The sequence below is a fragment of the Martes martes genome (assembly GCF_963455335.1).
Source record: "Martes martes genome assembly, chromosome: 7".
NCBI lineage: Eukaryota > Metazoa > Chordata > Mammalia > Carnivora > Mustelidae > Martes > Martes martes.
Window position 1 is genome coordinate 5,372,560 of NC_137894.1, and position 25,963 is coordinate 5,398,522.

At 55.8% G+C, this 25,963-nt stretch overlaps 2 protein-coding genes across 2 annotated transcripts in view; one reads left to right on the plus strand and one right to left on the minus strand.

Moving 5' to 3' along the window:
* Positions 1-1,116: 1,116 nt before the first annotated feature.
* IDH2 (isocitrate dehydrogenase (NADP(+)) 2) lies at positions 1,117-18,135 on the plus strand. The gene is made up of 11 exons (XM_080808160.1): positions 1,117-1,333; positions 11,316-11,407; positions 12,266-12,431; positions 13,584-13,744; positions 13,830-13,973; positions 15,007-15,143; positions 15,326-15,477; positions 16,873-16,985; positions 17,151-17,248; positions 17,343-17,435; positions 17,818-18,135. The coding sequence occupies exons 1-11, from the start codon at positions 1,219-1,221 to the stop codon at positions 17,900-17,902; spliced, it is 1,356 nt and encodes a 451-aa protein (XP_080664286.1). The 5' UTR covers positions 1,117-1,218; the 3' UTR covers positions 17,903-18,135.
* Positions 18,136-20,723: 2,588 nt separating this feature from the next.
* Positions 20,724-25,963, minus strand: part of ZNF710 (zinc finger protein 710) — a 63,698-nt gene continuing 58,458 nt past the window's right edge. Inside the window, exons 4-5 of the mRNA XM_080808159.1 lie at positions 25,645-25,819; positions 20,724-22,016 (exon numbers count right to left, since the gene is read on the minus strand). Of these exons, the coding sequence (XP_080664285.1) occupies positions 21,850-22,016; positions 25,645-25,819 (342 nt within the window). The 3' untranslated portion in view covers positions 20,724-21,849. The remainder of the gene's footprint in view (positions 22,017-25,644; positions 25,820-25,963) is intronic.

The following is a 25,963-nucleotide window of genomic DNA, read 5'->3' on the forward strand; positions in this document are numbered from 1 at the left end:
CAGACTTTGGCGGGGAGGGGTGTCCAAAAGCAACCTCCCCTTGGATCCAGTCTACTGGATCTCAGGGCCAAAGCAGTAGTTTTGCCTGGTTGGGACAGGGAGAAGGAAGCATTGAAGTCAGTAATTCAAGGTCGCTTTCTTGGCCCAGCCCCAGCTGGCAATGTGGACTGTGAGGCAATGAAGGGGAGAGCTGGGGACACAGGGCAGACAGAGGTTGCTCGTATTTGGAGTTGGTGCAACGGGGAAAGTGGGGGCTGGGGTCAGATTTTTCGAAATAAAACCCGACCCAGCTGGTGTCTCATTTCCAGAACAGGGGCGATGAGACTTGGGCCGCCTATGACAGAACCAATCATATTGTCTTCCGCAGGCCAACAGGCAAAGATGGGACTGTTTGCCAGGGTGGATCCTGACCGCTTCCAGATAAATCGTGATAAGCACCAACTACAACCGTTGAGCCGAGGGCGTGCCCCAACACTTTTCCTTGCGTTATGTCACCCACCTCTCCCGGCAGCCCGGTTACTGTGGTAATTCCCATTTCGGGGGAGAGAAAACAGAGTCTGGCGGGGCTGAGGGACTTCGAGGATTAGCAGCTTGACCTTCTGGTGAGAGGCAGAGGAGGAGAGATTTCAGCTCTTGACTCGGGTCAGTCTGCACAACTCGCGGACGGGACCGGAGTATCCGCGAGCGCGAACTTGAGGAGAGTCGACGTGCCCGCGGCCTCAGCGCAAGAACACGGAACCCGCCCTTGGTTCATGCCAAGGAGTTTCAGCCCAGCCGACGCGAAGGGCGCAGGTGTTTGCTCACTTTGGGGGGTTAAGCTGATTTGTCAGCAACGGACACCCCAGGTTTAAATAGGGCACCCCGGAGAGAGGGGCTTAGCCTCGCGGACACGGGCCCTAGGCCCTCAGCTCCCGCCCCAGCGCGCGGGTCCCGGTGGGTCTCTCGGCCTCTCCCTCGGCGCCAATGGAAGCGCGCGCTGGGCGCTGGGGCGGGGTCCGGCTGGCGCTGGGTTGGGGGCGCGGAGGAGTCCGGCCCGGCCCCGGCCCCGCCTCCTCCCCGAAGAGGCCCAATCGGGTGGCGGCCCCCGGCAGCCCCGCCCCGCCCCTGCCCGCGCCGGGGCGCGGGGCAGGCCTGGGCCGCTCGCAGCCAGGCAGCCGGGGGCAGCGCCGGCGCTCACATCTCGCCTGCCGCGCTCGGTTCTCTCGCCTGCTCGGCGGCATGGCTGGCTACCTGCGGGTCGTGCGCTCGCTCTGCAGAGCCTCCGGCTCCGGGCCGGCCTGGGCGTCGGCGGCCCCGACAGGCCCCAACTTGCAGGAGCAGCCGCGGCGCCACTGTGAGTGCCACGAGGAGGGTCCGGGCGGGGCGCGCGCCCGGCACCGCGACGTGGCGGCCTCCCGGGCGGAGACCCGGGAGCCCGAATCGGGACAATCGCGGGGCTGGGGACGGAGGGCTTGGCACACACACAAAGAGCGGGGGGCGACGACGAGCTCCTCGGCCCCAGGCTCTCTGGCCGCGCCAGGCGCAGGGGTGGGGACTTGAAGGACGGTGGCAACTGGTGGCCCTGGCGCGGCCGGTCCTGCGGCCCTGCGCGGGCGGGGGTCCCGGGCCCGGAGGGTATCCTGCCTGCCCTGCGTCCCCGGGAGGGGGACAGGCCAGCGAGTAGGGCGCCGGAGCACCCGGCCCGGTGTTCCGGTGAGAGCGAGGGTCGCGGCGCGGGCTCGGCTCAGACAAAGGCGGGGAGGAGGCATCCACTTCCCCTTCCTTTGCAGCCGGGCGCTCCGTAATCCCTCCTCGCTGTCAGGCCCGCGGCCGCTATTTTTGGAGCCTTTCACGCGACAGCTGGAGGAGCGTCCTTTTTATTTTCCGTATTGTTTGGATGACCCCCACCCCCCGCCCCGCTCCGCTCCCGTCTCACTTAAGTCTCCATCCTGGGGCCTCTCCGTGGCGACCTGCCTTTTCTCTCCAGTCCGCCCCTGCACTGCTCCTTGGCTCGCTCCTCTCTCCCGCCTGGGCAACTGGGCGGTTGGGCAGCCGCACCAAAAATGCCACTTTCCTGAATAGTTCCTCACTGCTTCTGTGGCACCCTTAACATCCCGCTTAGGAGAGAAGACAGTAATCAGGTCAGAATAAGCAGGATTTAGCCTGAACCTCCATTACCAGCCTCGGCTGCCCCCCCACCCCCGTGGCATGTGGGCATTGGCGCGCACTGTGACTCTCCATTGCCAGCTACAAAAGGCAAAGGAAATGTGGGTCCCTTGGCCCTGTCTCTTGCCTGTTGCCACGGAAACCCCTTTCCTGACCTGGCCTGCAGCCCCTCCGAGTGAGCCAGGACAGTGAGGAAGAGGGAGTGGGGCCCAGGCAGCCTGGCCTTACTGTTAGGGTAGGGTAATCTTTAACAAGTGTGGGAGCAGCTGACCAGAATTGAGGAGGGGAGGGGGGATCGCTCGCCCACCCCCCTTCTCCTGCCAAGAAGAAGGGGGCATTTCTGCTTTTGTACTTCTGGGATTTGTCTCTAAGTAGTCAGTCTTGCAACTCTCAAGGTTCCAAGTGCCCACAGGCCTCAAAACAGAGTTTCCCATATGGTACCAACTTTAGCAAAATAGAGTGGGAGTTAAAGACATTCTCCAGTTCTCCCTCTTTCTCCCCTGCACTGATGGTAAGAAAGAAAGCTCTTTTAGTCGTAGGTCTTTCCAGAAGTCCCCAAGCCGTTGGTTTATTAATGGGGCCAATACGTAGTATTTGAGTTGGACGAGAGATTCCAACTGGGCTTTCTGCTGGCTTGTTACCTGGCAACACTGCAGGAGACAGAATGATTTGGCATTCCCCTCGAGGACAAGGAAAGAATACTTTTTTTTTGGCTAAAACACTTGTGTGTCTTTGCTGCTCCGTAATTCATGCATGGCTCTAGTTTTGGAATTCCTAGGCCTCCAGCGACTGCTGGTGGTGGTTGCCGTATGCTGGCTTTCTCGGCTTTTGGGAAAGTGAGGGTAGGCTCGGCCCAAGCACTCACGGGGAGAGTGGTCTTGTCTGGCCTGCCTTACCTCCACTCCTCACCTGGGAACTTCCTAATTTTCTCACCCTGCCTCTTAACTTTTCAGACCTTGGTGACTTGCCGGCACTCTTAGATTTCAGGGAGTCACTTAATGATTGTTCAAAGTTCTGCAGACCCACCAGTGGAGGGGTTTTGTTATTGTTTTTTTAAGATTTTATTTATTTATTTGAGAGAGAGAACAGGAGAGTGGGGAGGGTCAGAGGGAGAAGCAGACTCCCTGCTGAGCGGGGAGCCTGATGTGGGACTTGATCCCTGGACTCCTGAGCCGAAGGCAATGATCCAGCCCCCTGGGTCACCCAGGCACCCCCACTGGTGGAGTTATTATGTGTTCTCTGCTGAAGCTGGTTTCTACCACAGCAGGTAGGACCACTGCTGCCCCATCAGAGGTATTTTGGGTGGGCGTGTTTAGGCCTGGCAGGTTTAGAGGAACAGAAGGCCTGGGGCCAGCCCTCAAATCCTCCCTGGGAGGTTGAAACCTGTTGCGCTGGTTCCATTCAGGGTATGAGGTGCTGGACACTGCCCTCTGGTTCCTGGAAGCCAGGCTCTGTGACCTGTCCTGGAGTTTACACTAATGTAAATGCATGTTGAAAATGCCAGTGCAGGGGCACCTGGGTGGCTCAGTGGGTTAAGGCCTCTGCCTTCGGCTCAGGTCATGATCCCAGGGTCCTGGGATCGAGCCCCGCATCGGGCTCTCTGCTCCGCAGGGAGCCTGCTTTCTCTTCTCTCTCTGCCTGCCTCTCTGCCTACTTGTGATCTCTCTCTCTCTGTTGAATAAATAAATAAAATCTTAAAAGAAAAGAAAAGAAAAGAAAATGTCAGTGCAGGGACCCCTGGGTGGCTCAGCCCGCTAAGCACCTGCCTTTAGGTCAGGTCATGATCTCAGGGTTCTGGGATCCAGCCTAGCATCGGTCGGGCTCCCTGCTCGGTGGGGAACCTCCTTCTCCCTCTGCCCTTCACCCCACTCGTTGTCTCTCTCTCTCTCAAATAAGTAAAATCTTTAAAAGAATATAAAATGCCAGTGGATTGCACATTTTAACACAGTGTACAAGTGTGAGTTTTTCCAGGGCAAGTTGCCCATTGCCTGGCAGAGGTGGCACCCATGTACATTTGTGATGGTCTAGGGCCTGGGCTATAGCTCGGTGGTAGAGCATGTGACTGCATTTGTGATGGTCTGGTGCAGTCTGCTGATGAGAATTCCCCAGTAACCGTGGCAGTGCATTCCAGGATGGGGGGAGGGGAGGGGGGCGGAGCGCATTTCATCCCAACAGGAGGCAAGGGCAGGGCGGCAATTTGCTAGAGACCAGACTGACTGAGACTTGACATTCATTTGTGACTTCAACAACTGCTGTGTTCTCCTGTGGGTCAGGCACGGTGCGCGGTGCTGGGGATAGAGCCAGGGCTAAGAGGCAGAGATGTCTGCCCTTGGGGAGCCCAAATTCTAATGCGGGGACAGTCAGTAAAACAAGGCCGAAGTTGGCTAGTGTGGTGTAAAGTAACACGAGCTGAGGGGCACAAATCGGCCAGACAGGTGTGCGAGAAAGTCTGGACGGGCCGGCCGGAAAAGACCTTGAATGAAGTCCTAAGGGAAGGAAGCAAACAAGCGGCCATTTGGTTGTCAGGTGCTAAGGCCCTGCTGGAGGGGTCCGCCTTTGCTTGAGGGAGGAGTGCCTGAGGCTGACACAGAGTTAGGAGGGGTGGTTAGGGACAGGTTAGGTCAGGCCTCGTGGGGGGCCTTGCATTTCTGAGGGCTTTGACCTTTTACTCTGAGTGCAAGGGGAAGTTTTGGAGGGTTTTGAGAAGATTTACATTAAACAGGAGTGCTCTGGCTTCAAGGTCTTTGTAGGAGGCTTGTAGTCCTAATCTGGCAAGAGTTGGAGAAAAGAAAAAAGAGGGAAGTAGCGCTGGGTGGTGGTGAGGAGGGCTTGGATTCCGGATGCATTTTGAAGGAAGAGCCCCTCACCTTTGCTGACCTTAGCTTCTCTGCTGACCGCAGCCAAGGTGGGAAAGTGGTAAAGCACTCACTCTTCACGGCGTCTCTCTCGGGACAGAGAGGCCTTCAGCCTTGAGTTTGGGAGCGACAGGCCGATCTCGAACCTGGGGACAGGCTTTGAAATCCTTACTTGGTGTTGGGTGCTAGCGGTCCAGATGGGGAGGAGAATTGGCCTACTGGGCCGCCTGTGGCTGCTGTAATTCCATCCTGCACTCTGGCCAAGAGGATAGCGTGCAGGATTGCATGGTGGCTGGCCCTTGGAAACTGTCAGGGAGGCCCATGCGCTCTGTTCCTTGGATTTCAGATTACTTGTCATCATTGTCTCCCGGAGAGGGGCAGATGCTAGGGGTGTCTCTGCCATATTGTCTGAACCACACACCAAGTCTCCCAACTCCGATGCCTTGGGGCGCACGTCCTTGGAGAGGAGGTGATAGGCCTGGAATGAAGGAGAAGCTGTGCCCTGCGCAGCCCATCCTAGCTGTGGGTGAGCGCCAGCTCTGTGGGGGGAAAGCAACTCATGCTTCAGGAAGAGACTGGGGGGCGCCCGGGGGGCTCAGTGGGTTGAGCGTCTGCCTCTGGCTTGTGACGTTCCAGGAGTTCCTGGAAATGCCGGGTCAGGCTCCCTGCTCACTGAAGAGAACCTGCTTCTCCCTCTCCCTCGGCCACTCCCCCTGCTTGTGCTCTCTTTCTCTCTCAAATAAATAAATAAAATCTTTAAAAAGAAAAAAAGAAAAAAAGAAGAGACTGGATTTTTATGTAAAATCTCCTGGGTTGTCTCTCCCCCCCACCCACGGGTTTAAATTTTTAAAAACTTAAAAAATCTTATTTCTTATTTTGTATCGTGGTAAACAACTGCACAACAAAAATCTCCATCTTGGCCACTTTTAAGAGTGCAGTTCACTAGTGTTAAATACTTTCACATTGTTGTACAACCAATCCCCAGAGCTCTGTAATCTTGCAAAACTGAAACTCTGTACCCGTTAAACAACAATGCCCCACCCCCTCCTCCCCCCAGCTCCTGGCCGCCTCCTTCCACTTTCTGTTTCTATGAATTTGACTACTCTAGGTACATCCTGTAAGTAAAAATAAATAAATAAATAAATAAATAAATAAATAAAATATAGTAACTAGCTTATTTCAGTCCTCATGATGTGCTCCAGGTTTATCCCTGTCATAGCTTGTGTCAGCATTTTCTTAATTTTTAGGGCTGAATAGTCCATTCTCTATATACTCATTTAAAAAATAGTCCATTTAGGGGTGCTTGGGTGGCTCAGTGGGTTAAAGCCTCGGCCTTCGGCTTAGGTCGTGATCCCAGGGTCCTGGGATCGAGCCCCACGTTGGGCTCCCTGCTCAGCGGGGAGCCCGCTTCCTCCTCTCGCTCTCTGCCCACCTCTGTGCCTGCTTGTGGTCTCTGTCTATCAAATAAATAAAATCTTAAAAAAAAAAAAAAGTCCATTTGAAGTTTGTTGACCTTCTGAGTAAGGTACAGGAATTGGGAAAAGCATAGGCAGTATGGTTATTAATTCCTTGCGTATTTATTACTGCTTCTAATTTCTAGTAAGTTACCTCTTACGTATGTTACTCGCAGCTGGATTGAAAGTGTTTGGGATGTAGCGATGCTGTCTGTGTAAGTATTCCACATGATGAGTCTGCCGGCCATCCCGGGGGAAACGGACTTTGTGGAATTTGAACCTAAAGAACTTGAGCAGCAAAAGCTGTTGACTTCGCTCCAGATCCCATCCATCGCTGTCAGAAACCTTGGCAGCGCTGCCTTTTTTAGCTTCCGAGCAAGTCCATTCACATTGGAGTGGTGGGGACCCCAGTCTTGGAGAAACTTGGAATTAGGAACATTGTTTAACGTTTGGAGGGGCATTTCTCTTAACCTTCCTGGATTCGTTTCCAGAGTTCTCTTCTCTCCAAAGCTCATGTCACATTTTGTTCATCCGTTTGTTCCTTGACAGACACTTGAGTTGCTTCCGCCTGTTGGCTGTTGTGAATGATTCTACCATGGACATGAGTGTACAAATATCTCTTTAAGACCCTGCTTTTAATTATTTTGGATATATATCTAGAAGTGGGATTGCTAGACAGTGTGGCAGTTCTTTTCTTTATTATTTTATTTTATTTTTTAAAAAGTTTTATTTATTTATTTGACAGACAGATCACAAGTAGGCAGCGAGGCAGGCAGAGAGAGAGAGGAGGAAGCAGGCTTCCCTCGGAGCAGGGAGCCCGATGCAGGGCTCGATCCCAGGACGCTGGGATCATGACCTGAGCCGAAGGCAGAGGCTTTAACCCACTGAGCCACCCAGATGCCCCTTCTTTATTTTTTTTAAGGGGGGAAGGGCAGAGGGAAAGGGAGAGAGAGAATCCCAAGCAGGCTTCACGCCCAGAGCAGAGCCCAGGTACCCCCCACCCCCAACTCCATCTCCCCACCCTGAGATCATGACCTGAGCCGAAATCAAGAGTTGGATGCTTAACCGACTGAGCCCCCGGGCGCCCCTGGACGATATGGCCATTCTATCCTTAATTTTTTTTTCTTTCTTTAATTTTTTGAGGAACCATCGTACTGTTTTCCGTAGTGGCTGCAACATTTCCATTCTTACCAGCTGTCTTACACAGGGTTCTGGTTTCTCCACATCCTCACCAGCACCTGTTATTTTCTGTTTGGGGGAGGTCTGTTAGGTTAGTTTGTTTTTTTTGATAGTAGCCATCCTCGTGGGTGTGAGGTGGTATCTCATTGTGATTTTCATTTGTATTTCCCTAATGATTAGTGCTGTGGGGTGACTTTTCATATGCTTATTGGCTATTTATGTATCATTTTAAAAAATATTTTATTTATTTATTTGACAGAAAGAGAGAGAGAGATCACAAGTAGGCAGAGAGGCAGGCCGAGAGAGAGGGAGAAGCAGGTTCCCTGTCAAGCAGAGAGCCCGATGTGGGATTCGATCCCAGGACCCCGAGATCATGACCCGAGCCGAAGGCAGAGGCTCAACCCACTGAGCCACCCAGGAGCCCCCCATTTATATATCGTTTTTGAATAAATACCTATTTAAGTCCTTTGCCCGTTTATTAATTGGTTATTTGTTGTTATTGTTGTTTGAAATCACTTGATTTTAAAACCTTGGTCACCAATTAATATATTTTTAGAAACCCTGCCTGAGCAGTGTCTTTTTTTTTGGTAAATTTTTCATGATTTTGTAATTGTTGGTTTTTTTTTTTTTTTAAGATTTTATTTATTTATTTGACAGTGATCACAAGTAGGCAGAGAGGCAGGCAGAGAGAGAGAGAGGAGGAAGCAGGCTCCCTGCAGAGCAGAGAGCCCGATGTGGGATTCGATCCCAGGACCCCCGAGATCATGACCCGAGCCGAAGGCAGAGGCTCAACCCACTGAGCCACCCAGGAGCCCCCCATTTATATATCGTTTTTGAATAAATACCTATTTAAGTCCTTTGCCCGTTTATTAATTGGTTATTTGTTGTTATTGTTGTTTGAAATCACCTGATTTTAAAACCTTGGTCACCAATTAATATATTTTTAGAAACCCTGCCTGAGCAGTGTCTTTTTTTTTTTTTTTTTTTTTGGTAAATTTTTCATGATTTTGTAATTGTTGGTTTTTTTTTTTTAAGATTTTATTTATTTATTTGACAGACAGAGATTACAGGTAGGCAGAGAGGCAGGCAGAGAGAGAGGAAGGGAAGCAGGCTCCCTGATGAGCAGAGAGCCCGATGCGGGGCTCGATCCCAGGACCCTGGGATCATGACCTGAACTGAAGGCAGAGGCTTTAACCCACTGAGCCACGCAGGCGCCCCATTGTTGGTGGTTTTTACTTTATTTTTTAAAGTAGGTTCCATGCCCAGTGTGGGGCTTGAACTCACAACCTTGAGATCGGGAGTTGCGTGTTGCACTGACTGAGCCACCCAGGCGCCCCAAGCCTCTGCTGCTTTGCCTCCCGTGGCTGCTCCCATCTCTGGCAAGTGTGCCTTCAAGGAGGCTCTACTTGTGACTTTTTTTTCCCCTTAAAGATTCTATTTATTTATTTGACAGAGCAAGTGAGAGAGAGCACAAGCAAGGGGAGCGGCCGACGCAGGGAGAGGGAGAAGCAGGGTCTCGGCTGAGCAGGGAGCCCGATGTGGGGCTCGATCTCAGGACCCTGGGATCACAACCGAAGCCGAAGGCAGGTGCTTAACCAACTGAGCCCCCCAGCGCCCCACTCCTGCCTCTGTTAATAGCCCTTGCTTGCTCGCTCTCTCCATCTGTAGGTTTCCCCTTACATACTCACTCCTTGAGGCCTGCCACTGTTAGGTTTTTCTCAGTGTTTCAGGAAGAGGTACTTAACACCTGGTTGTAAGTAAGTGGGCCCTGTGTTCTCTGAGGGTTTGACACCTGCCGGCACAGCAGGGAGGGCTGCCCGCTGTGATCTTGACATTGAGCCCTGGGTCTAGGGTGTCCACGGCCCACAGGTTGCTGTGTCTGAAACCCGAAACTTGAGTGGAGCCCAGGTGAGGCTGAAACCTTTAGGACTGGCCCCAGATGAATTCTCCTTTGGGATTATAATTACGGCAGATTCAGTACAGTTAAAAAAAATCTTCATTCACTCTCAGACATTAACTCATAAGAGATGCTCTTAAAAAGTGAGCTGACTGTGCAACCGCCCAGTAGACTTTCTGCGGGTCCTAAAGCCCTTTTATACTCAAGCTTTCAACCAAGAATGGTGGAGGAATTTTTTAACTTGGGTCCAAAGGCCCCTTCGCGTCCTGGATGGGGTGGTAGATCGCCGCCAGCCAGCTGTGTCCGCCTTGTTCTCTAGGGAACGGAATGTTTGGAGTCTGTGTTTGCTCTCTGCTTCTCTGCATGTGACCCGCGAGGGTGTCCAGAGCCGCTCTTCAACCAGAGACCTGGGATCTAGCCTGACTTCTGACACAAGCCACACTCCTTGGGTCTCATTTTTCTTCCTAAATAATCTCTCCCATTCTTTTTAGGTTAAAAAAAAAAAATCTGTTTGCATATCCTTGGGAGATTATTTTTAGATTAAAAAAAAAATCTGTGCACATCTTTGGAAAGTGAGTCATTTTTGCTGCACATAATTCACCTTTTTCTCGGTGGGCTGGGGATGTCAGCATGAGTCACACACTCGTGCGTGTTGTAGGACAGTGATATGTTTGCGGTTGTGAGGTTTTGGTCACTTCTGTTTTAAAGGTGCGTAGGTGGTCCTGCTTGTTTAGTCTCAGGCCTGCTTTTTGGAGATTTCTTTCCGTTGTCGGCCACCCAGCAGTGGTCACTTCTGATGTTTTTAAGTGAACATCCTGGTCCCCTCTTGGGACTTGCTGTCTAATCTCTGGTGAGGCAAAAGACCCAGAACAGTGTCTGTAAGGATTGTGTGCAACATAAGAGTCCGTGGGCCCTGAGTGAGGGCTGAGGCGGCTGCTGGGGACAGAGCCCCGCTCTCAGCTGTCCTCCTCCTGCCTGAGCTTTCTGGTGACAGAGGCCCGACTGTAGGTTTTACACAGACCCGCTTGCCTGGCTCTAGAGGCCCTGCTTCTTCTCCGGCTGTGGGCAGAGGGATGTGCTGGCACAGGGTACCTCTCTGTCTGCTACAGGCTAAGGTTCTTCGAGCTCTCCCTCCAGGTAGCCTGCACTGGTTGAAGGGGGTGGGCGGTTTCCTTGAGTTTTCTTTGGAATTCACTGCTCAGACTGTTGGTTTGTCTCGTGAGTCAAACTTTCCTTGGAGAGCCTCCCCTGGCTTCTCTCGTCCTCTACCATCTCCCTGGACCTTAGATGCTTCTCTGACGGGACTGGCCCCCCAGAGCCAGCTTGGCTCGAGGATTCTGAGTTCTGTTCCAGGTGCCCTAAGCCTGTGCTTTCCATGGATTTCGAAAGGTGTGAATCCTGGATGTGTTGTCTTCAAGTGGTGTAACTGGGAACGGGGTGGCAGCGGCTCGTAGGTGTCCCTCCCTGACTTGCTGCTGGATGGGGTGGCCCCAGCTGGCTGTTAGGCTCTGTGTTGGTCTCCGCTGCCTTCAGATCCCAGGGCAGAGGGTCTGATGGGCCAGACTGGCATCCTGCTGGCCAGTCCTGGGCAGCTGTCCTGGGCGGGGGAAATCCAGGCTCCCCAGGTGGCCGGGGAGCTGCTCCTGCGGAGGGGAGGGAACGTGGGTAACGGGGCCCTGGCTGACACTGCTCCCTCCTTGGTGAAGGGCAGGTCCGGCCAGGTAGAAGGAGGGCTCCCCCGAGAGCCTCCCTAGAGCTGTGATCGCTGTGTGTGCTTGGTTCCAGATGCCGACAAGAGGATCAAGGTGGCGAAGCCGGTGGTGGAGATGGACGGCGACGAGATGACCCGGATCATCTGGCAGTTCATCAAGGAGAAGGTAGCCCCTCCCACAGCAGGTGGCTCTCCGCACGGCCCCTGATCCCTGTGACAGCCCCCGGGACTCACCTGCCACCCTGGTGGGCAGCCGCAGCCCCGTTGCCGTCCTTGCATCCACCTTGCTGTCATGTCCACACCACGCATGGTTTTCACGATGTCGGGCAGGGGCCCGTCCTCAGCCATCTGTCTTGTGCCGGTGCCGAAGCCCACGTGTTTTCCAGAATGGGTGCACACTCAAGGCCTGTCCTGTATGGTGACCGTCTCGATGCCCCACAGTCCGATGTGCGTTCTCAAGGGAGTGGAAAGAGCAGGGTGGCGTGCTCACCTTTCCTCAGCGGTTCAGGGACGTTATCTGGGGTCGGGGCCGTGGTGTGTCCTGACAGCAACGGGTCTGGGCCATCGTGGCGGATGGCTCCCAGCACGGCTGCTGGGCTTCTCCAGAGTCTCGTGGTCTGGATCTGCCTGGAGAGCTCGTTGTCCATGTGAAGACCCCTGTCCTGTGTTGTGTGTGTGTGTCCGTAAGAAGAAGGTCGAGAATGGCCACTTCTGAACGGGGGAGAAGAGGGAACCCATTGTACGGAGAAATCTAGATACATCTAGAGTCGGTGGGCCATCGCAGTCCATGCTAGGGGCTGGGCCCTCTGAGGGGCTGCAGCCTGGTCCACTGGCCTCTTTCCAGAGAGCCCTGGCATCCTGGTAGCTTCCGCCTGGCCCCTCTGAGGAATGGCTGATCCCACCCCCCTGCCATGCTGCCCCCTTCCCTCATCCCTGCCCTTCCTGGGTGTCCTGTGCTGTGGCCCTCACAAGCTCCTGAGACACACACACACACTGATGCCTTGCCCCGGTCATCTGTCCCTAGCTCATCCTACCCCATGTGGACGTCCAGCTCAAGTATTTCGATCTGGGGCTCCCACACCGTGACCAGACCGACGACCAGGTCACCATAGACTCGGCGTTGGCCACCCAGAAGTACAGTGTGGCCGTCAAGTGTGCCACCATCACCCCCGATGAGGCCCGTGTGGAAGGTGTGAGGGTGTGGAGGTGGGTGGGTCGGGGCGTGGGGGCTGTGCCATGAGTCCAGTCTCCCTGTGACAGCCCGGGGGCTAGGGGAGCCCTAGGGGTTCCTGCAGATGAGGCTGGGTGGTGTTTGTCCTGTGCTGTGTGGCTCTGGCTCGGGTAGGGGTCGTTGGCGATAGTGAGGAGGAAGTTCATGCTGATGCTGTTACAGTAAGGACAGGCTCTTTGGGCAGCCTGCCCCTCTGGCCTTCTAGACTGTTCCGCAGGCTGGTTTACGGAGACACTGGGGCCACCCCTGTCCAGCAGAGTGCTCTGTGTCAGGCTTGTATCCTTGAGAGCCTCAGGGTTCTCTCTCTGGCTTGAATCTCTTCACTGTCTTGGCACCACAGCTCTGTGGCCGGGGAGGGGTCTCAGAGAGGTGCCCTCACCAGGCTTGGACTGGCTGCTGGGCCCTGGTTCTGGGGACCACTTTGAAGGGTTCCATGAACTCAGGAACCATTGTGTGGACAAAGGGTTGGAGAATTCGAGAAAGAGTGGCTTAGGGGTTTGCAGAACTCTTTCTCTGTTTCTACATCCTGCAGTGTGAGAGCTCTGGGAGGAGGCATTCAAGGCCCATTTCCAAATGCCCCAGAGCGCCTCCTGGCTTTCAGGTGGAAACCTGACCACAGGCTACTGGAATCATCTTAGCGTGAAGCTCTTTTTGCAGTTTTTCTCTCACTTCTCCGGAGTCCTGGGATTTACGCATCCCTGTTTTGCGGACAAGGAAGTAGGGAGCCACCCTCTTAGTAATGTGGGCTGGACCCGGTGACTGGAACAGGACGTCTGCAGTGCGGCCAGGTGCTGCTGCCTCCGAGCGTGATGTGGGAAAAACGGCAGACGCTAGCCATTTCCAAGTTTATTTAATTGCCCAGCGGCTAAGTGTTACAGCAATCATTTCGTTTTTCAGCTCAGGCTAAGCCTCTTGCGTCAAATTCACAGTTTGAGGTGGTGGAGTTAGACCCAGAAGCCAAGCAGTCTGATCCCACAGCCCGCACGTTCGCATTCCAGATGGCCCCGGGCCGACTTCCAGGGCTCCCGTCTGGCCGCCGTCTCGCTGAGGGTTCAGAGTTTGGTTGGAAGGTGGGCGCTGCAGCGGGGCCCCTTTGACTCTGTCCTCGCAGAGTTCAAGCTGAAGAAGATGTGGAAAAGTCCCAACGGGACCATTCGGAACATCCTCGGGGGGACCGTCTTCCGGGAACCCATCATTTGCAAAAACATCCCCCGCCTGGTCCCCGGCTGGACCAAGCCCATCACCATCGGCAGGCACGCCCACGGCGACCAGGTGGGTGCCGGCGAGGGTGGGCTCGCACTGGCCGGGGGACCCTCACCCGGACCCCCTGGCCTGAGCCGCGCTCTCGTCTCCATAGTACAAGGCCACGGACTTTGTGGTGGACCGGGCCGGCACGTTTAAGATCGTCTTCTCCCCGAAGGACGGCAGTGGCGCGAAGGAGTGGGAGGTGTACAACTTCCCCGGCGGCGGCGTGGGGATGGGCATGTACAATACCGACGAGGTGAGGCCCCCGCGCGGCTCCTGAGCGCGCCCCTCCCCGAGCCTGGACCCCTCTCGGGCCGCTGCAGACTGTGGCTTCTGACCCCCCCTGCGTCCGTGGCTGAGGCAGGTCTGAGGCCCGTGAGCAGATGCAACCAGGACACGTTCAGGGGAGCCCGCAGTGTGCCCGGGGTGCCGTGGGGCGGGAAGACTCCTCCTTAGCAAGCTGCCCACTCCCCGACTTTCTGTGCTCCTTCTCCGACCCCCCGACTCCCTGTGTTCCTTCTCCAGACACCCTGACCTCCTGTGCTCCTCTGACACCCCGACCTCCTGTGCTCCTTCTCTGACACCCCGACTTTCTGTGCTCCTTCTCCTGACACCCCAACCTTCTGCGCTCCTTCTCCGACCCCCCGACTTCCTGTGTTCCTTCTCCAGACACCCTGACCTCCTGTGCTCCTTCTCCCGACACACTCCCGGGGGCACGTTAGTTGCCAGCATGGTTGGCTTAGCCCACTGGATAAGCATTTTTCCCCTTCCCCAACTCTTGGCTTTCATGTCTTCTGCGGTTGCCCTCATTCTCTGGCTGTGAGGAAGTGGCCACAAGGAACCCCAGGCTTGTCCCCTGCCCACTTCGTTGCCCTATCAGAAAAGAGCCTTTTTGTTCATGGTTCTGGCAAGAGTGCCAGGCCTGGTCATGGGACCACCTCCGAGCCAGTCATGGAGGGCTCAGAGAGGATGAGCCCGGACAGCCGGTACACTCTAGAGACAGGCAGGTGGGCGGGGGGAATGAGACCCACCCCAGCCATACGGTCTAAGAACTGGGGAGAGGAGGGTAGTTTGCCAAAGCAAACTTGAGGGGCTGCTTTCTCCCAGAAGTTGGGAGGAGGCTGCTGGGCCAGTAGAAACAACTCCTGCCCCTTCCAGGGTGTCAGGGCGGGTGGTGTGGAGGGAAGGTATGCCATTCCAGGGGTCGGGCCTGGTGCCCAGCGACCGGAAAGGGCTGGCGGTGCCCCGGCTGGGGAGCACACCAGGGACCTCCGTCTCTCCCCCTGCAGTCCATCTCAGGCTTTGCACACAGCTGCTTCCAGTACGCCATCCAGAAGAAGTGGCCGCTCTACATGAGCACCAAGAACACCATCCTGAAAGCCTACGATGGGCGCTTCAAGGACATCTTCCAGGAGATCTTTGAGAAGTAACAGCCTCTCGCTTTATTGCTTCCTAAGGATTCCACAGCCTTTCTTGCCTGTTCCCCCAGCCCCCATCCTATGGAGGGGCCACTGTCCCGGTGCATCTGGCTCAGCTCTGAGCTTGGGGGGAGAGCCCCAACCTGTCAGCCTCCCGCCCTCTCCCCACAACAGGCCCTTTTGTTCCCAGGCACTACAAGACTGACTTTGACAAGAATAAGATCTGGTATGAACACCGGCTCATTGATGACATGGTGGCTCAGGTCCTCAAGTCTTCGGGCGGCTTCGTGTGGGCCTGCAAGAACTATGACGGAGATGTGCAGTCGGACATCCTGGCGCAGGGTACGCTGGGAGCATCGTTCCTCAAGGGGGTGGGTTGTTGGTCTTCTCTGGCTGCGGGATTTTTCAGACCCTTTTCATAGAAAACTTCTCCAGTGTGGCCAGCTGGCTCATTGCAGGGTTTCCCATGGACAGCAGGGGGCAGGAACTCTCTGACATCTGAGGGAGGAAGGCTTCCCAGATTAGGTTTGGACTAGTGCATTACTAAGGCTACTGTTAACAGAGAAGGGAGAACAGAGGAATTCAAGTTCTAAAGGGCTAGGTGTGTCAACTTTGAGGTTGTCCCTGTCCATGGGCCAGATGACTGTGGCTCAGGGTTTGGGCTGGGTTTGGCTCCGGGAGAAAAATGGGATTGAAGACAACCGGGAGCTTTTTAAGGCACAGAGAATTCATTTTGCACAGTAAATCTGTTGGATGTAGAACATTGGGGAAGGTGGCAAAGCCCCAAGCTCTAGAGTGTTTTATGAGACAAATTGGATTGCAGCAGGAGTGTGAATGAGGCCGTCAGATAGGTAACTGTGAGAACTAGCCCAGTCCTGTTGGGAACGAGAGCTGGAAAGGCTGTGGGAGTCGACAACATGGGAAGTACAGAGAGGGAGGAGAAACAAGGTGATAGGAGAAGGGCTGAAGTCTAGCTCCTGATAAGGAAGAAAGTGAACTCCACCCAGGTCGTGAGGAAAAAGCCTAGGGGCCTGATGTTTTATAAAAACCTTTGACTTTATTATTTCAGTAAGTACAGCGGTGATCCTCTCACTAGAACAATTCCTATCTAGGATGGAAGAATGAAAAGACATAGCAGACAAGAGAAAGGCATGAAAGTTACCTTTAAGTAATAAGGAATTGGTGAGAGTGAGGGTCCGGTAAACACGGAGAAGAGACACCCTCCCCCTAGCCAGACATTCTTAGACAACTAATTTTCTTTCTTTTTTTTTTTTTTTAAAGATTTTATTTATTTATTTGACAGAGAGAGAGATCACAAGTAGGCAGAGGCAGGCAGAGAGAGGGGGGAAGCAGGATCCCTGCTGAGCGGAGTCACCTAAGAGAGCCCCTGATAAAGTGATGGTTGTGCAGTCATCTGCTCTCTGCTTGAACAGGCTGTTTGGTTATGAGCCAGGCTGGAGGGGGTGGGGGGACGGAACTCTTGAGGTCTGGGGCCCTGGGGGCCACAGGCTCGGGGACACAGATGTATGTTCACAGGCTGATGAACACCCGCTGCCCTGTGCTGGGCTCCGGAGACCCACAACAAGGGTAGCTAAGCCCAAAACGGGGGCTGTCGTCCCAGGCGCCGTTGGGGGTCCTGAGCTGAGAGGCAGCTCCCAAGCAGGAGGGCAGGTGGGCTCAACCCAGGGGTCTGCGGAGTGGTGTTGGCACTGACAGGAGGGCCTTTCCCATCCACAGGCTTTGGCTCCCTTGGCCTGATGACGTCTGTGCTGGTCTGCCCGGACGGGAAGACCATCGAGGCCGAGGCTGCTCATGGAACAGTCACCCGCCACTATCGGGAGCACCAGAAAGTGAGTGGGAAGACTGTGGTCGCATGCGCTTCTACTGCAGGGGCTCAGAACCCACTGGGAAGCTGAGTCTGGCTTGTCAGTCTGGGGGCGGGCACCTGCATCCGGGTGGCCCCCTTGTCGGCTGCTTTGGCTCCTGAGCCCCCTGTGACCCCTGCCCCCCACCAGGGCCGGCCTACCAGCACGAACCCCATTGCCAGCATCTTTGCCTGGACACGTGGCCTGGAGCACCGGGGGAAGCTGGACGGGAACCAGGACCTCATCAGGTGAGCGGAGCAGGAGGGGGCCTGAGCTGGCCCAGGGCGGGGTCCGGGCCCGGGCTCTGTAAGCTGGGGCCTCACGCGGCCCCCCCACCTGCAGGTTTGCGCAGACCCTGGAGAAAGTGTGTGTCCAGACGGTGGAGAGCGGAGCCATGACCAAGGACCTGGCGGGCTGCATCCATGGCCTCAGCAAGTGAGTGGCCTGTGGCAGAGGGTGGGGCTGGCCTGCGGGGACCTCCGGGCTGGGCGGGGAGAAGGCCGAGGCTCCTCTTAGAGGCTGCTTCTGGAATGGGCTTCGCTGCCGAGGGCCTGAGGTGGGACAGGTCCACGGTCCTGAGGCCCAGTGAGTTTGTCCCCATCCCTAGTGGCTCGAGCTTTGCCCTCCCCTTCCGTGCGGCTGCTCGCTCAACTCTAGGCCGCGGTGGGCTCTAGGCAGCCTCTGACAGGTGGCCCGGGTGCGCCGCTCCCTGCAGGCCCGGGGGGCAGCCCCCCCCCCCCCAGGTTCCTGAGCCCCGGCTCTGCCCTGGAAGGCCTGGCGGGAGCTGTTCCTCATGCGAACCGTGTTCTCTCGGCAGTGTGAAGCTGAACGAGCACTTCCTGAACACCTCCGACTTCCTGGACACCATCAAGAACAACCTGGACAAGGCTCTGGGCCACTAGTGGGGGCCGGGCCGGGCCGAGCTGGCCGCTGAGTGACCCCCCCTCTCGGGCCTTTCTAGGGGACATTTTTTATAAGCAAGATGTTTTTAATATCTTTGTGTTTCCCCTCATGGTGATGTGAGGGAACAGCGTGTTTTACCTCAGCCCGTCAGTGTGTTTTGCATACTGTAATTTATATTGCCCTTGGAACACACGGTGCCACATTTAGCTACTAAAACAGCTCTTCACAAAAATCGGCTGCTGTGTTTGTGCCCGGGGGGAAGGAGGCCGCCCAGCCCGGGCCCCGGAGACAGAGGGCCTCCAGGGCTGGTAGGTTCTACCCAGGACAGACGGGGACGCCGCAGGCCTGTGTCCCAGGCCTCCATCCGTCAGGGGCCACCTCGAGGGGAGGGGACCAGGAGGCAGCGTGAGCGTCCTGAATTCCCTCAGAGCTACCTGACGAGCCGCCGGGACTCGGGGCGTGCAGGCCTGTGGGCTCCCCGGAATGACCTGGCACAGTCCTGTTACTGTATCCTCCTCTCTCTCTGCTTTGGGATTGCCATCACTTCCTGTGAGAGTTTGGTTTTTTACTTTGTTGGTTCCAACCTCAACGTCTCCAGACCTCTTTCTGTGGCCTTTTCTTGGTCTTCAAAATGGATCCCACACAGCAGCTGCCCCTACGTCCCCTCCACGGCTGCCTGGGGCTTGGGGCTCGGACCTGAACTGGGGGGGGGGGGCCCACGCCGTCTGGACCACTGGGTCCCAGACTCGGGTTCATCTTCACTGTTCTTTGGCAAAACCGGAAAGGTAAGATTATCAAGTTGGTAAAGCTGAAGGGATCTGTTGGAAGGGCTGGCTTTCGTGCAGGGACTGCATTCGACTTGGTGTCCGGTACCCTTCACTTGCTACAATAAATACTTGGCAACCCAAAGTCCATTTCCCCAGTCTCGGGGGGCACTCTCATGGCTCCTGACACGGGACAGTTGGGACCTTGGGAGCCTGGAGATGGGCTCTAGCCCCGACTCGCTCCGGTGGCCTCCATCTGGTCAAGGGATTACTTACTCCCTTCGCCAACTCCACTGAACTCCCGGGGCTGTAGGAAGAAAAGCTGGTGTGCTAGCTCCGCTTAGGCCCATCTCCTGGGGCAAAGCTCAAGGTTTCCGGCCCTTTCTTGCCCATCACAAGGAGCTGGCAGCCTCCGAGTGCAGTCTGGCATCGCGAGCTGGCTTCGGTCCTGGTGCCCTGTTGGCGGGTCAGGAGGGGAAGCGGCTTTCCTCTGCAGGTGGTGGGAATTCTGGGGCCTGGGCCCTTGGCTCTTGGGGGCTCTGGGTTTCTTCCCGTCCTTGGAGAGAGATCCCCCTGCTGTGCGGGGTTTGGGAAGCCTTGTTGGGGGTTCCTTGTGGGGGAGGGGTGAGGACCGAGTCTTCGAGAACCAGGGGAAGAAGCACTCACAGTCACCTCGCTAAAGAATATTCATTTATTTATAATTATTGCTAAGTAAACTTCTCTTTTAAATGGGAACATAAAAACACAGTAGGGCTTTGCACAAGTGGAATTTCTAAACAGGTGGTTTGTATACACGTCAAAATAAGTTAGGATGGAATTTGTCCAGGAGTTTCCAAGTCACCCAAGAGGCCGCGCGCGTGCCTCTCTTGAAAGGTCGGGGGAGGGGTGAGGACAGGAGCCTTGCCGAGACCACCCCCCAGCTCAGGTGTGTGAGTTGTGCTGTTTCCTTCTCTTAGCTTTGCCCGGGTCCAAGGCACAGGGCAGGGGGGCGTTCAAGTATCGAACCTCGCGGAGGGCCGGTGCTGATGGCGGGGCTGGGGGAGGAAAGGAGAGCCCCACCCTGGGGGCCAGACCTTCTCCCTTGGGTTTCCACGACCAAGGCCACTGCACTGGCAGGAAAGAGGAGGAGGACGAGGAGGTACAGGGTTTTTTTTGGTACCAGGGGAGAAAGACATTGTGGGAAGAGGTAGTTTGCAGGGGGTGAGGCTTCTGCTCAGCAGGAGAAAATGTCTTCTACAGTGACGGGGTCACTGCCACCTGAGGGTCATCATGGCGGGCACCGGGGGGGCCGGGAGGAGGGCCTCGGGGTTCAGGAGGGGAAAGGCTCCCGTGAGCCCCCAGCCCTCTCGTCTGCTGCCTCTTAGTGGGAGGTTTAGCAGAGAAGGAAGGGGCACCTGGCTGCCTGCTCCCAAGGCCACCTTGTCCTCCCCTCAGTCCTGATCACAGCCACCCTGAAGCCTGGCTTGGTCCTTCACTAAGGATACAGCTTTGGGGGCAGCTGCATTTCCGGCTGGTCCTCCCGTCCACCCCGGCTGTTACCCCTCCTTTCCTGGTTTCCGGGCTGAAGTTGGTGGCTTCACCTCCTTCGCGCCTTTGGGGACAGCCCCGCCTGCCCCTCCCCACCAAGGCCACCGGAGGCGAGTGGGCAGGAGTCCGGGTGCCCTAGCGGTTCCTGAATGTGCTACTTCATGCCCCGGGCGGCCTGTCTTCAGTTCCCGGGGCTGGAGCTGGCCTGGGGACAGAGGCCAGGAGAGCCGGCAAGCGAGGGAGCGAGCCGCCGGCTGAGCAGAACCAAGCAGCTCCCGCCACTGGTGCCGCGCGAGTCACTGGCTGGAGGGGCCGGGCAGGGGTCGAGGGCCTGCCCGGTTCGGCCTCCCACCTCCTGCCCCGGCCCCGAGGCTCCCTGCCCGCAGCCCGTCCCCTCTGCGCCCGAGCCCTGCCCCGCCAGCCGCCCGCTCGAGGTTGGGGAGGCACGAAGCACGCACAGCACATGAGGGAGCTTCCGTTTGGAAAAAGAAAATGATCTCCATCAGAAAAGAACGGGCGACACAGAAGTGGAAAGGAAAAAAAAAATAAATTACCTTCAAAATACCCCATTTGCTCAAAAAAATTTTTTTTTCTCTATGGTCTTCATTTTCTTTTTAACTAAGTGGCTCTTCTTGGGAACCTGTTGACTCTTGGCTGTCCGCTTCCTCAACACGGATACTTGTCAACAATACAGCACCCCAGCCACCCCCAAGGTGGTCCTGGGCCGCCTCTAAGGGCAGCCCCTCCCGGTCCCCTGCCCCTCACTCGAGGGGCCTCCGTCTGCTTAGCGAGTGCCCAGCCAAAGGCACGTCCCTGTTCTACTCAACGTCGGGGGACCCTGGCGCAGTGACCCGTTCAGCAAGGAACTGGATGACAACTGCTGAAATCTACTTTAGGGACACCCACTTTCAAACTGCTGGAAGGTGGGGGCCTTCGGGGAGTTGGCTGGGGAGGACACCGGCTGGGGGCTGGGCTATACCCCGCCTTCCTGAGGCCAGGACCGGGCTGCATGCATGCCTGGCTCCGGAGAGCGGGGGAGGCACCAGGAGGTAGAAGGCAGGGGGCCCTGCCTGGCTGTTGACGGATGGGGTGGGGAAGGGGGCTCTGGGGCCCGAGCGTTTCCCAGCCCAGGGCCTGGTGGGGGGATAGGGCGGGGGTGGGGCGGGCAATGCTGACCAGCACAGGAGCTCAGACCTCCCTAGAGGCAGGAGTTGAGCCAGGCTCAAGTTCTGTCTTCCTCGGGTGCCAGGACCCCTGAGGAGCTACCAGGAGGCCCCGCCCACACCGCTGCCCCAGCTCTGTGGTGCCTGGACAGACCTGAGGACCTGGGCCCTAGTGTCTTGGCCCCATATGGCCCCCGCCAGCATTTTTCCCACTCTCGCACAGCAGCAGGCCAGGGCGACCCAGAGCTGGGCCCCCTGTGTTCTCCTTCCTTCCCCAGATGCCTGGGGCCTGTGCCTGGGTCACAGCTGAGGCCAGTACAGTCTCCATTTGGTCTACAAGTCCCTAGTGGTGCAAACGACTCGGTGGGAGGGGAGGAGGGCTTAGGACAGTGGGGCAGTAGCTTCTCCGCTGCGGGAGGGGCGGCCCGCAGCACGGGGGTCTCCCCCCACGTCCCCCGCCCTCCCCGCCCCCTCTGGACGGCCCAGCTTGTGCTATAGCACGTTGTAGTAGGCCATCTCCTTCATGGCCTGTTCGGTGAGGACGCTGGCCTCGGCGCTGCTATCCACACCGGCGTAGGCGTAGGCGTTCTCGAAGTCCTCCATCTCCTGCTGGCTGTCGAGCTCGGAGGGGTCAGTGCCCGTCAGCTCCATCATGGGGTCTGCAAGACAGGGGCACAGTTAGGCCCGGAGGCCGCCTCCCGGGAAGAGCCAGTCACTTCTACATGGACGCCGAGGGCCTTTGGCAAGAAAGGACTTCCTAGTCATTGCTTCCAGAGGCTTCTCCACGGCTTCTCTTCCTTCCTGCGCCAGGAAGCCCCAGGCTTCTCAGATGTGTCACCAGACCTGAGCACTAAAGCTGGGAGGGGGGCGTGGGGAAGGGGGAGCCGCGCAGGCTTGGCTTTGCCCTCCTATGCATCCTCTGCAGTGTTTCGCATTGGTCCCCTTGGCCACATGAAAGCCTGCGGCTCTACATCATGTTTACACACTCAGTTAGCCCCTACTGCATACCTGGAACTTTCCAAACACTGTCTCCCGAACGCTCACAGAACGCTCACAGCAACCCCACGGAGGAGGCCAAAAGGAAGTTCAGAGAGGTTAATCAACCTGCCACAGGGCACCCAGCTGTTGTTTTGATCCACTGTGCTGCTGTGCCTCAAATGGCCAGAGGGAGCCCTTTCTAACCTCTGGCTTCCTACCAACCTTAGTGCTTTAAACCGGCTCTGCCCAGTGGTCTCCCTGGGCCTTACTCTTCAAGGACAAACACCCAAGGTAGGTCAACAGAGATGCACGAGGCAAAAACTCGAAGAGGCCTCTTGTAATTTAGTCAATTTGAAATCTAAAGTTCTTAGCGTCAGAACAAAAGCCAGATGGGAAGCTCCACAGAGGCGGCCCAGGGCTGTCTTCCCTCAGAGGGAGGGAGGGAAGCCTGGGGTATGATCTGGGGACCCTGGGAAGCTGGCTGGCAAGGACTGTGGCTGAGTCCCAGGGCACCTAGGAGAAGTGATGTGTTTTGGGGACAAACAGACCCTGGTCAAGGGGGTGGCCCTAACAAGTCTAAGGCAGGGTTTTGGAACTATTAACATTTTGGGCCATAATTCTTTGCTGGGGGGGGGGGAGGCGCTAGGATGTGCATGGTACGATGGCTAGCAGTTTCCCTGGTCTCTATCAGCCAGATGCTGGTAGCATCCCTGCAGGTACAACAACCAAAAATGTCTCTACACTTGGCCAAATATCTCCAGGGGGCAAACTCACCCCCAGCTGAGAACCAGTGGTCTAAGGGCAATTCTGTCCCTTGCCAACGAGTGGTTCAGGAATGAATTCAGGCCAGTGAATCATGAGGAGAGGCCTGCTTGTGAATTTTCTGAATTCACACAATTCTCATCAGTTTCACAGAGCAAAGAGAAGAGGCTCTTACTTTCCCACTGGTTGTGCAAAGGGAAAGAAGAGTAATGGCAGCCATCTTGTGACCATGAGGAAAATCAGAGCTAATCAGAGCTGCTGCTGTGAACAGACAGAGGGAGCCTTGCCCTGGTGTCATTGTTGAGGGGCTCAATCAGCCAACTCTGAAGATGGCCAGGATTTCAAGTCCTTTGTGAATCTATTTCATTATTGCTTACGTCAGTCCGAGTGTGGCAGGTCTACTAGGCATGCCCAGAGCGTCTGACCCGCCATGAGTCTTCGTGACTTTATAAAACAAGGTGAGCGGTTTGAAATCTTAAGAACACTAGGCTGTGTCTTCCTGAAAATCCTAGTGCCATACCATCATGTAATGCAGTTGATTAAACATTAAAAACAAGATAATAGCATACCATTTTTTACAAGGACATTGATCCATCTCCCAAATTATAGTTCCAGTTTATTAGATGGTTCCATCTAGAATATACACTGCCTTCCTCCTGCATCTGTGTGAAGCCCGAGCTTTTTAGACCAAGGTCGTATGTGAGAGATGGGCTGGCTTGGGTCCCAGCCATTCCGGTGCCAATCACTCCTTTACTGCCTGTCATCTGGAGCAGTCAGGAAGAAAACAGTCCTATGCATCCCTGGTTACCGACCTCAGACAGAAAGAGTGTGTGCCTTCACCATCCCCTGGGAGCAACGTGTGCAGGGACAGCTGTTTCCAAAAGGACAAATTCTGCTCCGGTCCCTCCTGGTTGGGTTAGGTACATGGCGGGTCTGCTAGACTGTGGCTTGTCAGACCCTAGTACAGAATTATCTAAAGTGCTTTAAAGTGCTGATCCCAGGCCATATGCCAGATCACTTATGTCGGACTCTCTGGAGTTGGGACTCAGGCATCAGCATTTTAAAATCCCCCAGGTGCTTCCGATGCACAGCCAAGTTTGAGAATGGGACCTTTAAGAGTCCGGATCAAAGGTTCTCCAAGTGAGGTCCCTGCAACCCTATCCCAGACCTACAGATACAGATGCTCCGGGGGTGGAGCCCTGCCATTTGTTTTAACAGATTTCCAGGTGATTCCAATGCAAATCAAAGTTCGGGCTTCTAAAACTCGACTGTGCGGACAGATCGGACAGATCGCCCTGGGATCTTTTTTGAAATGCAGATTCTGATTCGGCAGGTGTGAGGGAGGGGTGAGTCTGCAGTTCCAGCAACATCCCAGGCGATGCTGATACTGTTGGTTCTCATACCACATTTTGAGTTGGAAGGGGCTGTAGAGAGCACGTCTGTGCAGCTAATGGGGTTGCATCCTTGCTCACAAGAATAGAAAACCGAGGGCATCCGTTTCTGCCAGAAAACCCCGGCCACTCCCTGGTTAGCTGCTGCAAAACCAAGTTAGGGTGCCCGCAGCCATCCCCCAATCTCTGACTGACTGACAGCGAGTAATGCCATCCAGGCAGGTTAACTCACCTGTATTGTTCCCTGCTACTTGGTCTGAGAAGGCATGCCAGACAGTCAGCTAGCTCCAGACCGCCCAGGGAGCCCTTCTGAGGTGCCATCAGCTCTTTCTTCCAGTAGAACCTCTAAAGTCCCTCCTCCCCTCAATAAGCCAGAGAGACTAACGTTCTTCCACGACTGACGAGTGTGGAGGGCACAGGCTGTCGCTCACACTAAGGGATGTCACAACACCAGCCTATGAAATGGCTACCGACTGCAGAGGTGAGGCAGAGGTGAGGCTCCTCCTCTGAGTGTGTGGCCTACATCGTCTTTGGCAAGCACCATGAAAAATGTGACGGATTGTAGTTACACTTTTTGCCTTGGCCACTGGGGAGCTCAGAGATCTCCCGGGGGCTGTCCACAGACCCTCCCATAGTTGGGACTGGAACCTCACCCGGCTTGCCTCATCTCTCTGGCTGCCCTTTCCCCTTTTGTTATTTCCTTTCCCAGCCAAGCGTTTCATTTAAATGTCACTGTCACAGTCATACAAGTGTCTGTCCTCCCCCCGCGCCCCCCGTGTTGTGATCCTCTCTGAGTTACCTAACTTCTCTGTCCTTCAGTTTCCGCATCTGTAAGATGGGTATGATTAGCAGAGCCGACCTCCCTGTGTGGAGCCCCTGAGTTAATAAAGGCCTGGCACACAGTCAGCACTCGATCAATAGTGGTTAGTATTTTTATTTATCATAGTTTACGTGAGCCTGCTGAAGTCCTTTGAAGAATACATAGACGCCCCATCGCCAGCACCACCTTCCAGGGCACCTGCCCGCCAGCCCGCAGCCCAGCCCAGTGACGTCTCAGGCCTGGCCAGCCTCCCCCCGCCCCTGATTGGACAGGAGGCTCCCGAGTGAGCTGTGATAGGGTCGCTCCGGCACCGCCCACTGTGCGTGGCCCACCCACCTTGGCTGTCCAGGCCGATGTCCATAACACCGTGCTTGACCTTCATGTGCCGGCTCAGGTTGCCCTTGAGGTTAAACTTGCTGGAGCAGTAGGGGCACTTGAAGGGCTTGCTGCCCGCGTGCAGGTGCATGTGACCCAGCAGGTTGTACATGCGGTTGAAGGACTTGCCACACACCTGCAACACGCCGACTGGGCATCAGGAGCCATCGGGGGGCCCGCCCCTCCCCCACCCCCAGCCCGCTCCCACCTCCCTGCTGGGGCTTGAATCCCATCCGCTATGGACAGTGCTCACTCTGTCCTTTCCTGGGTGACCAACCCC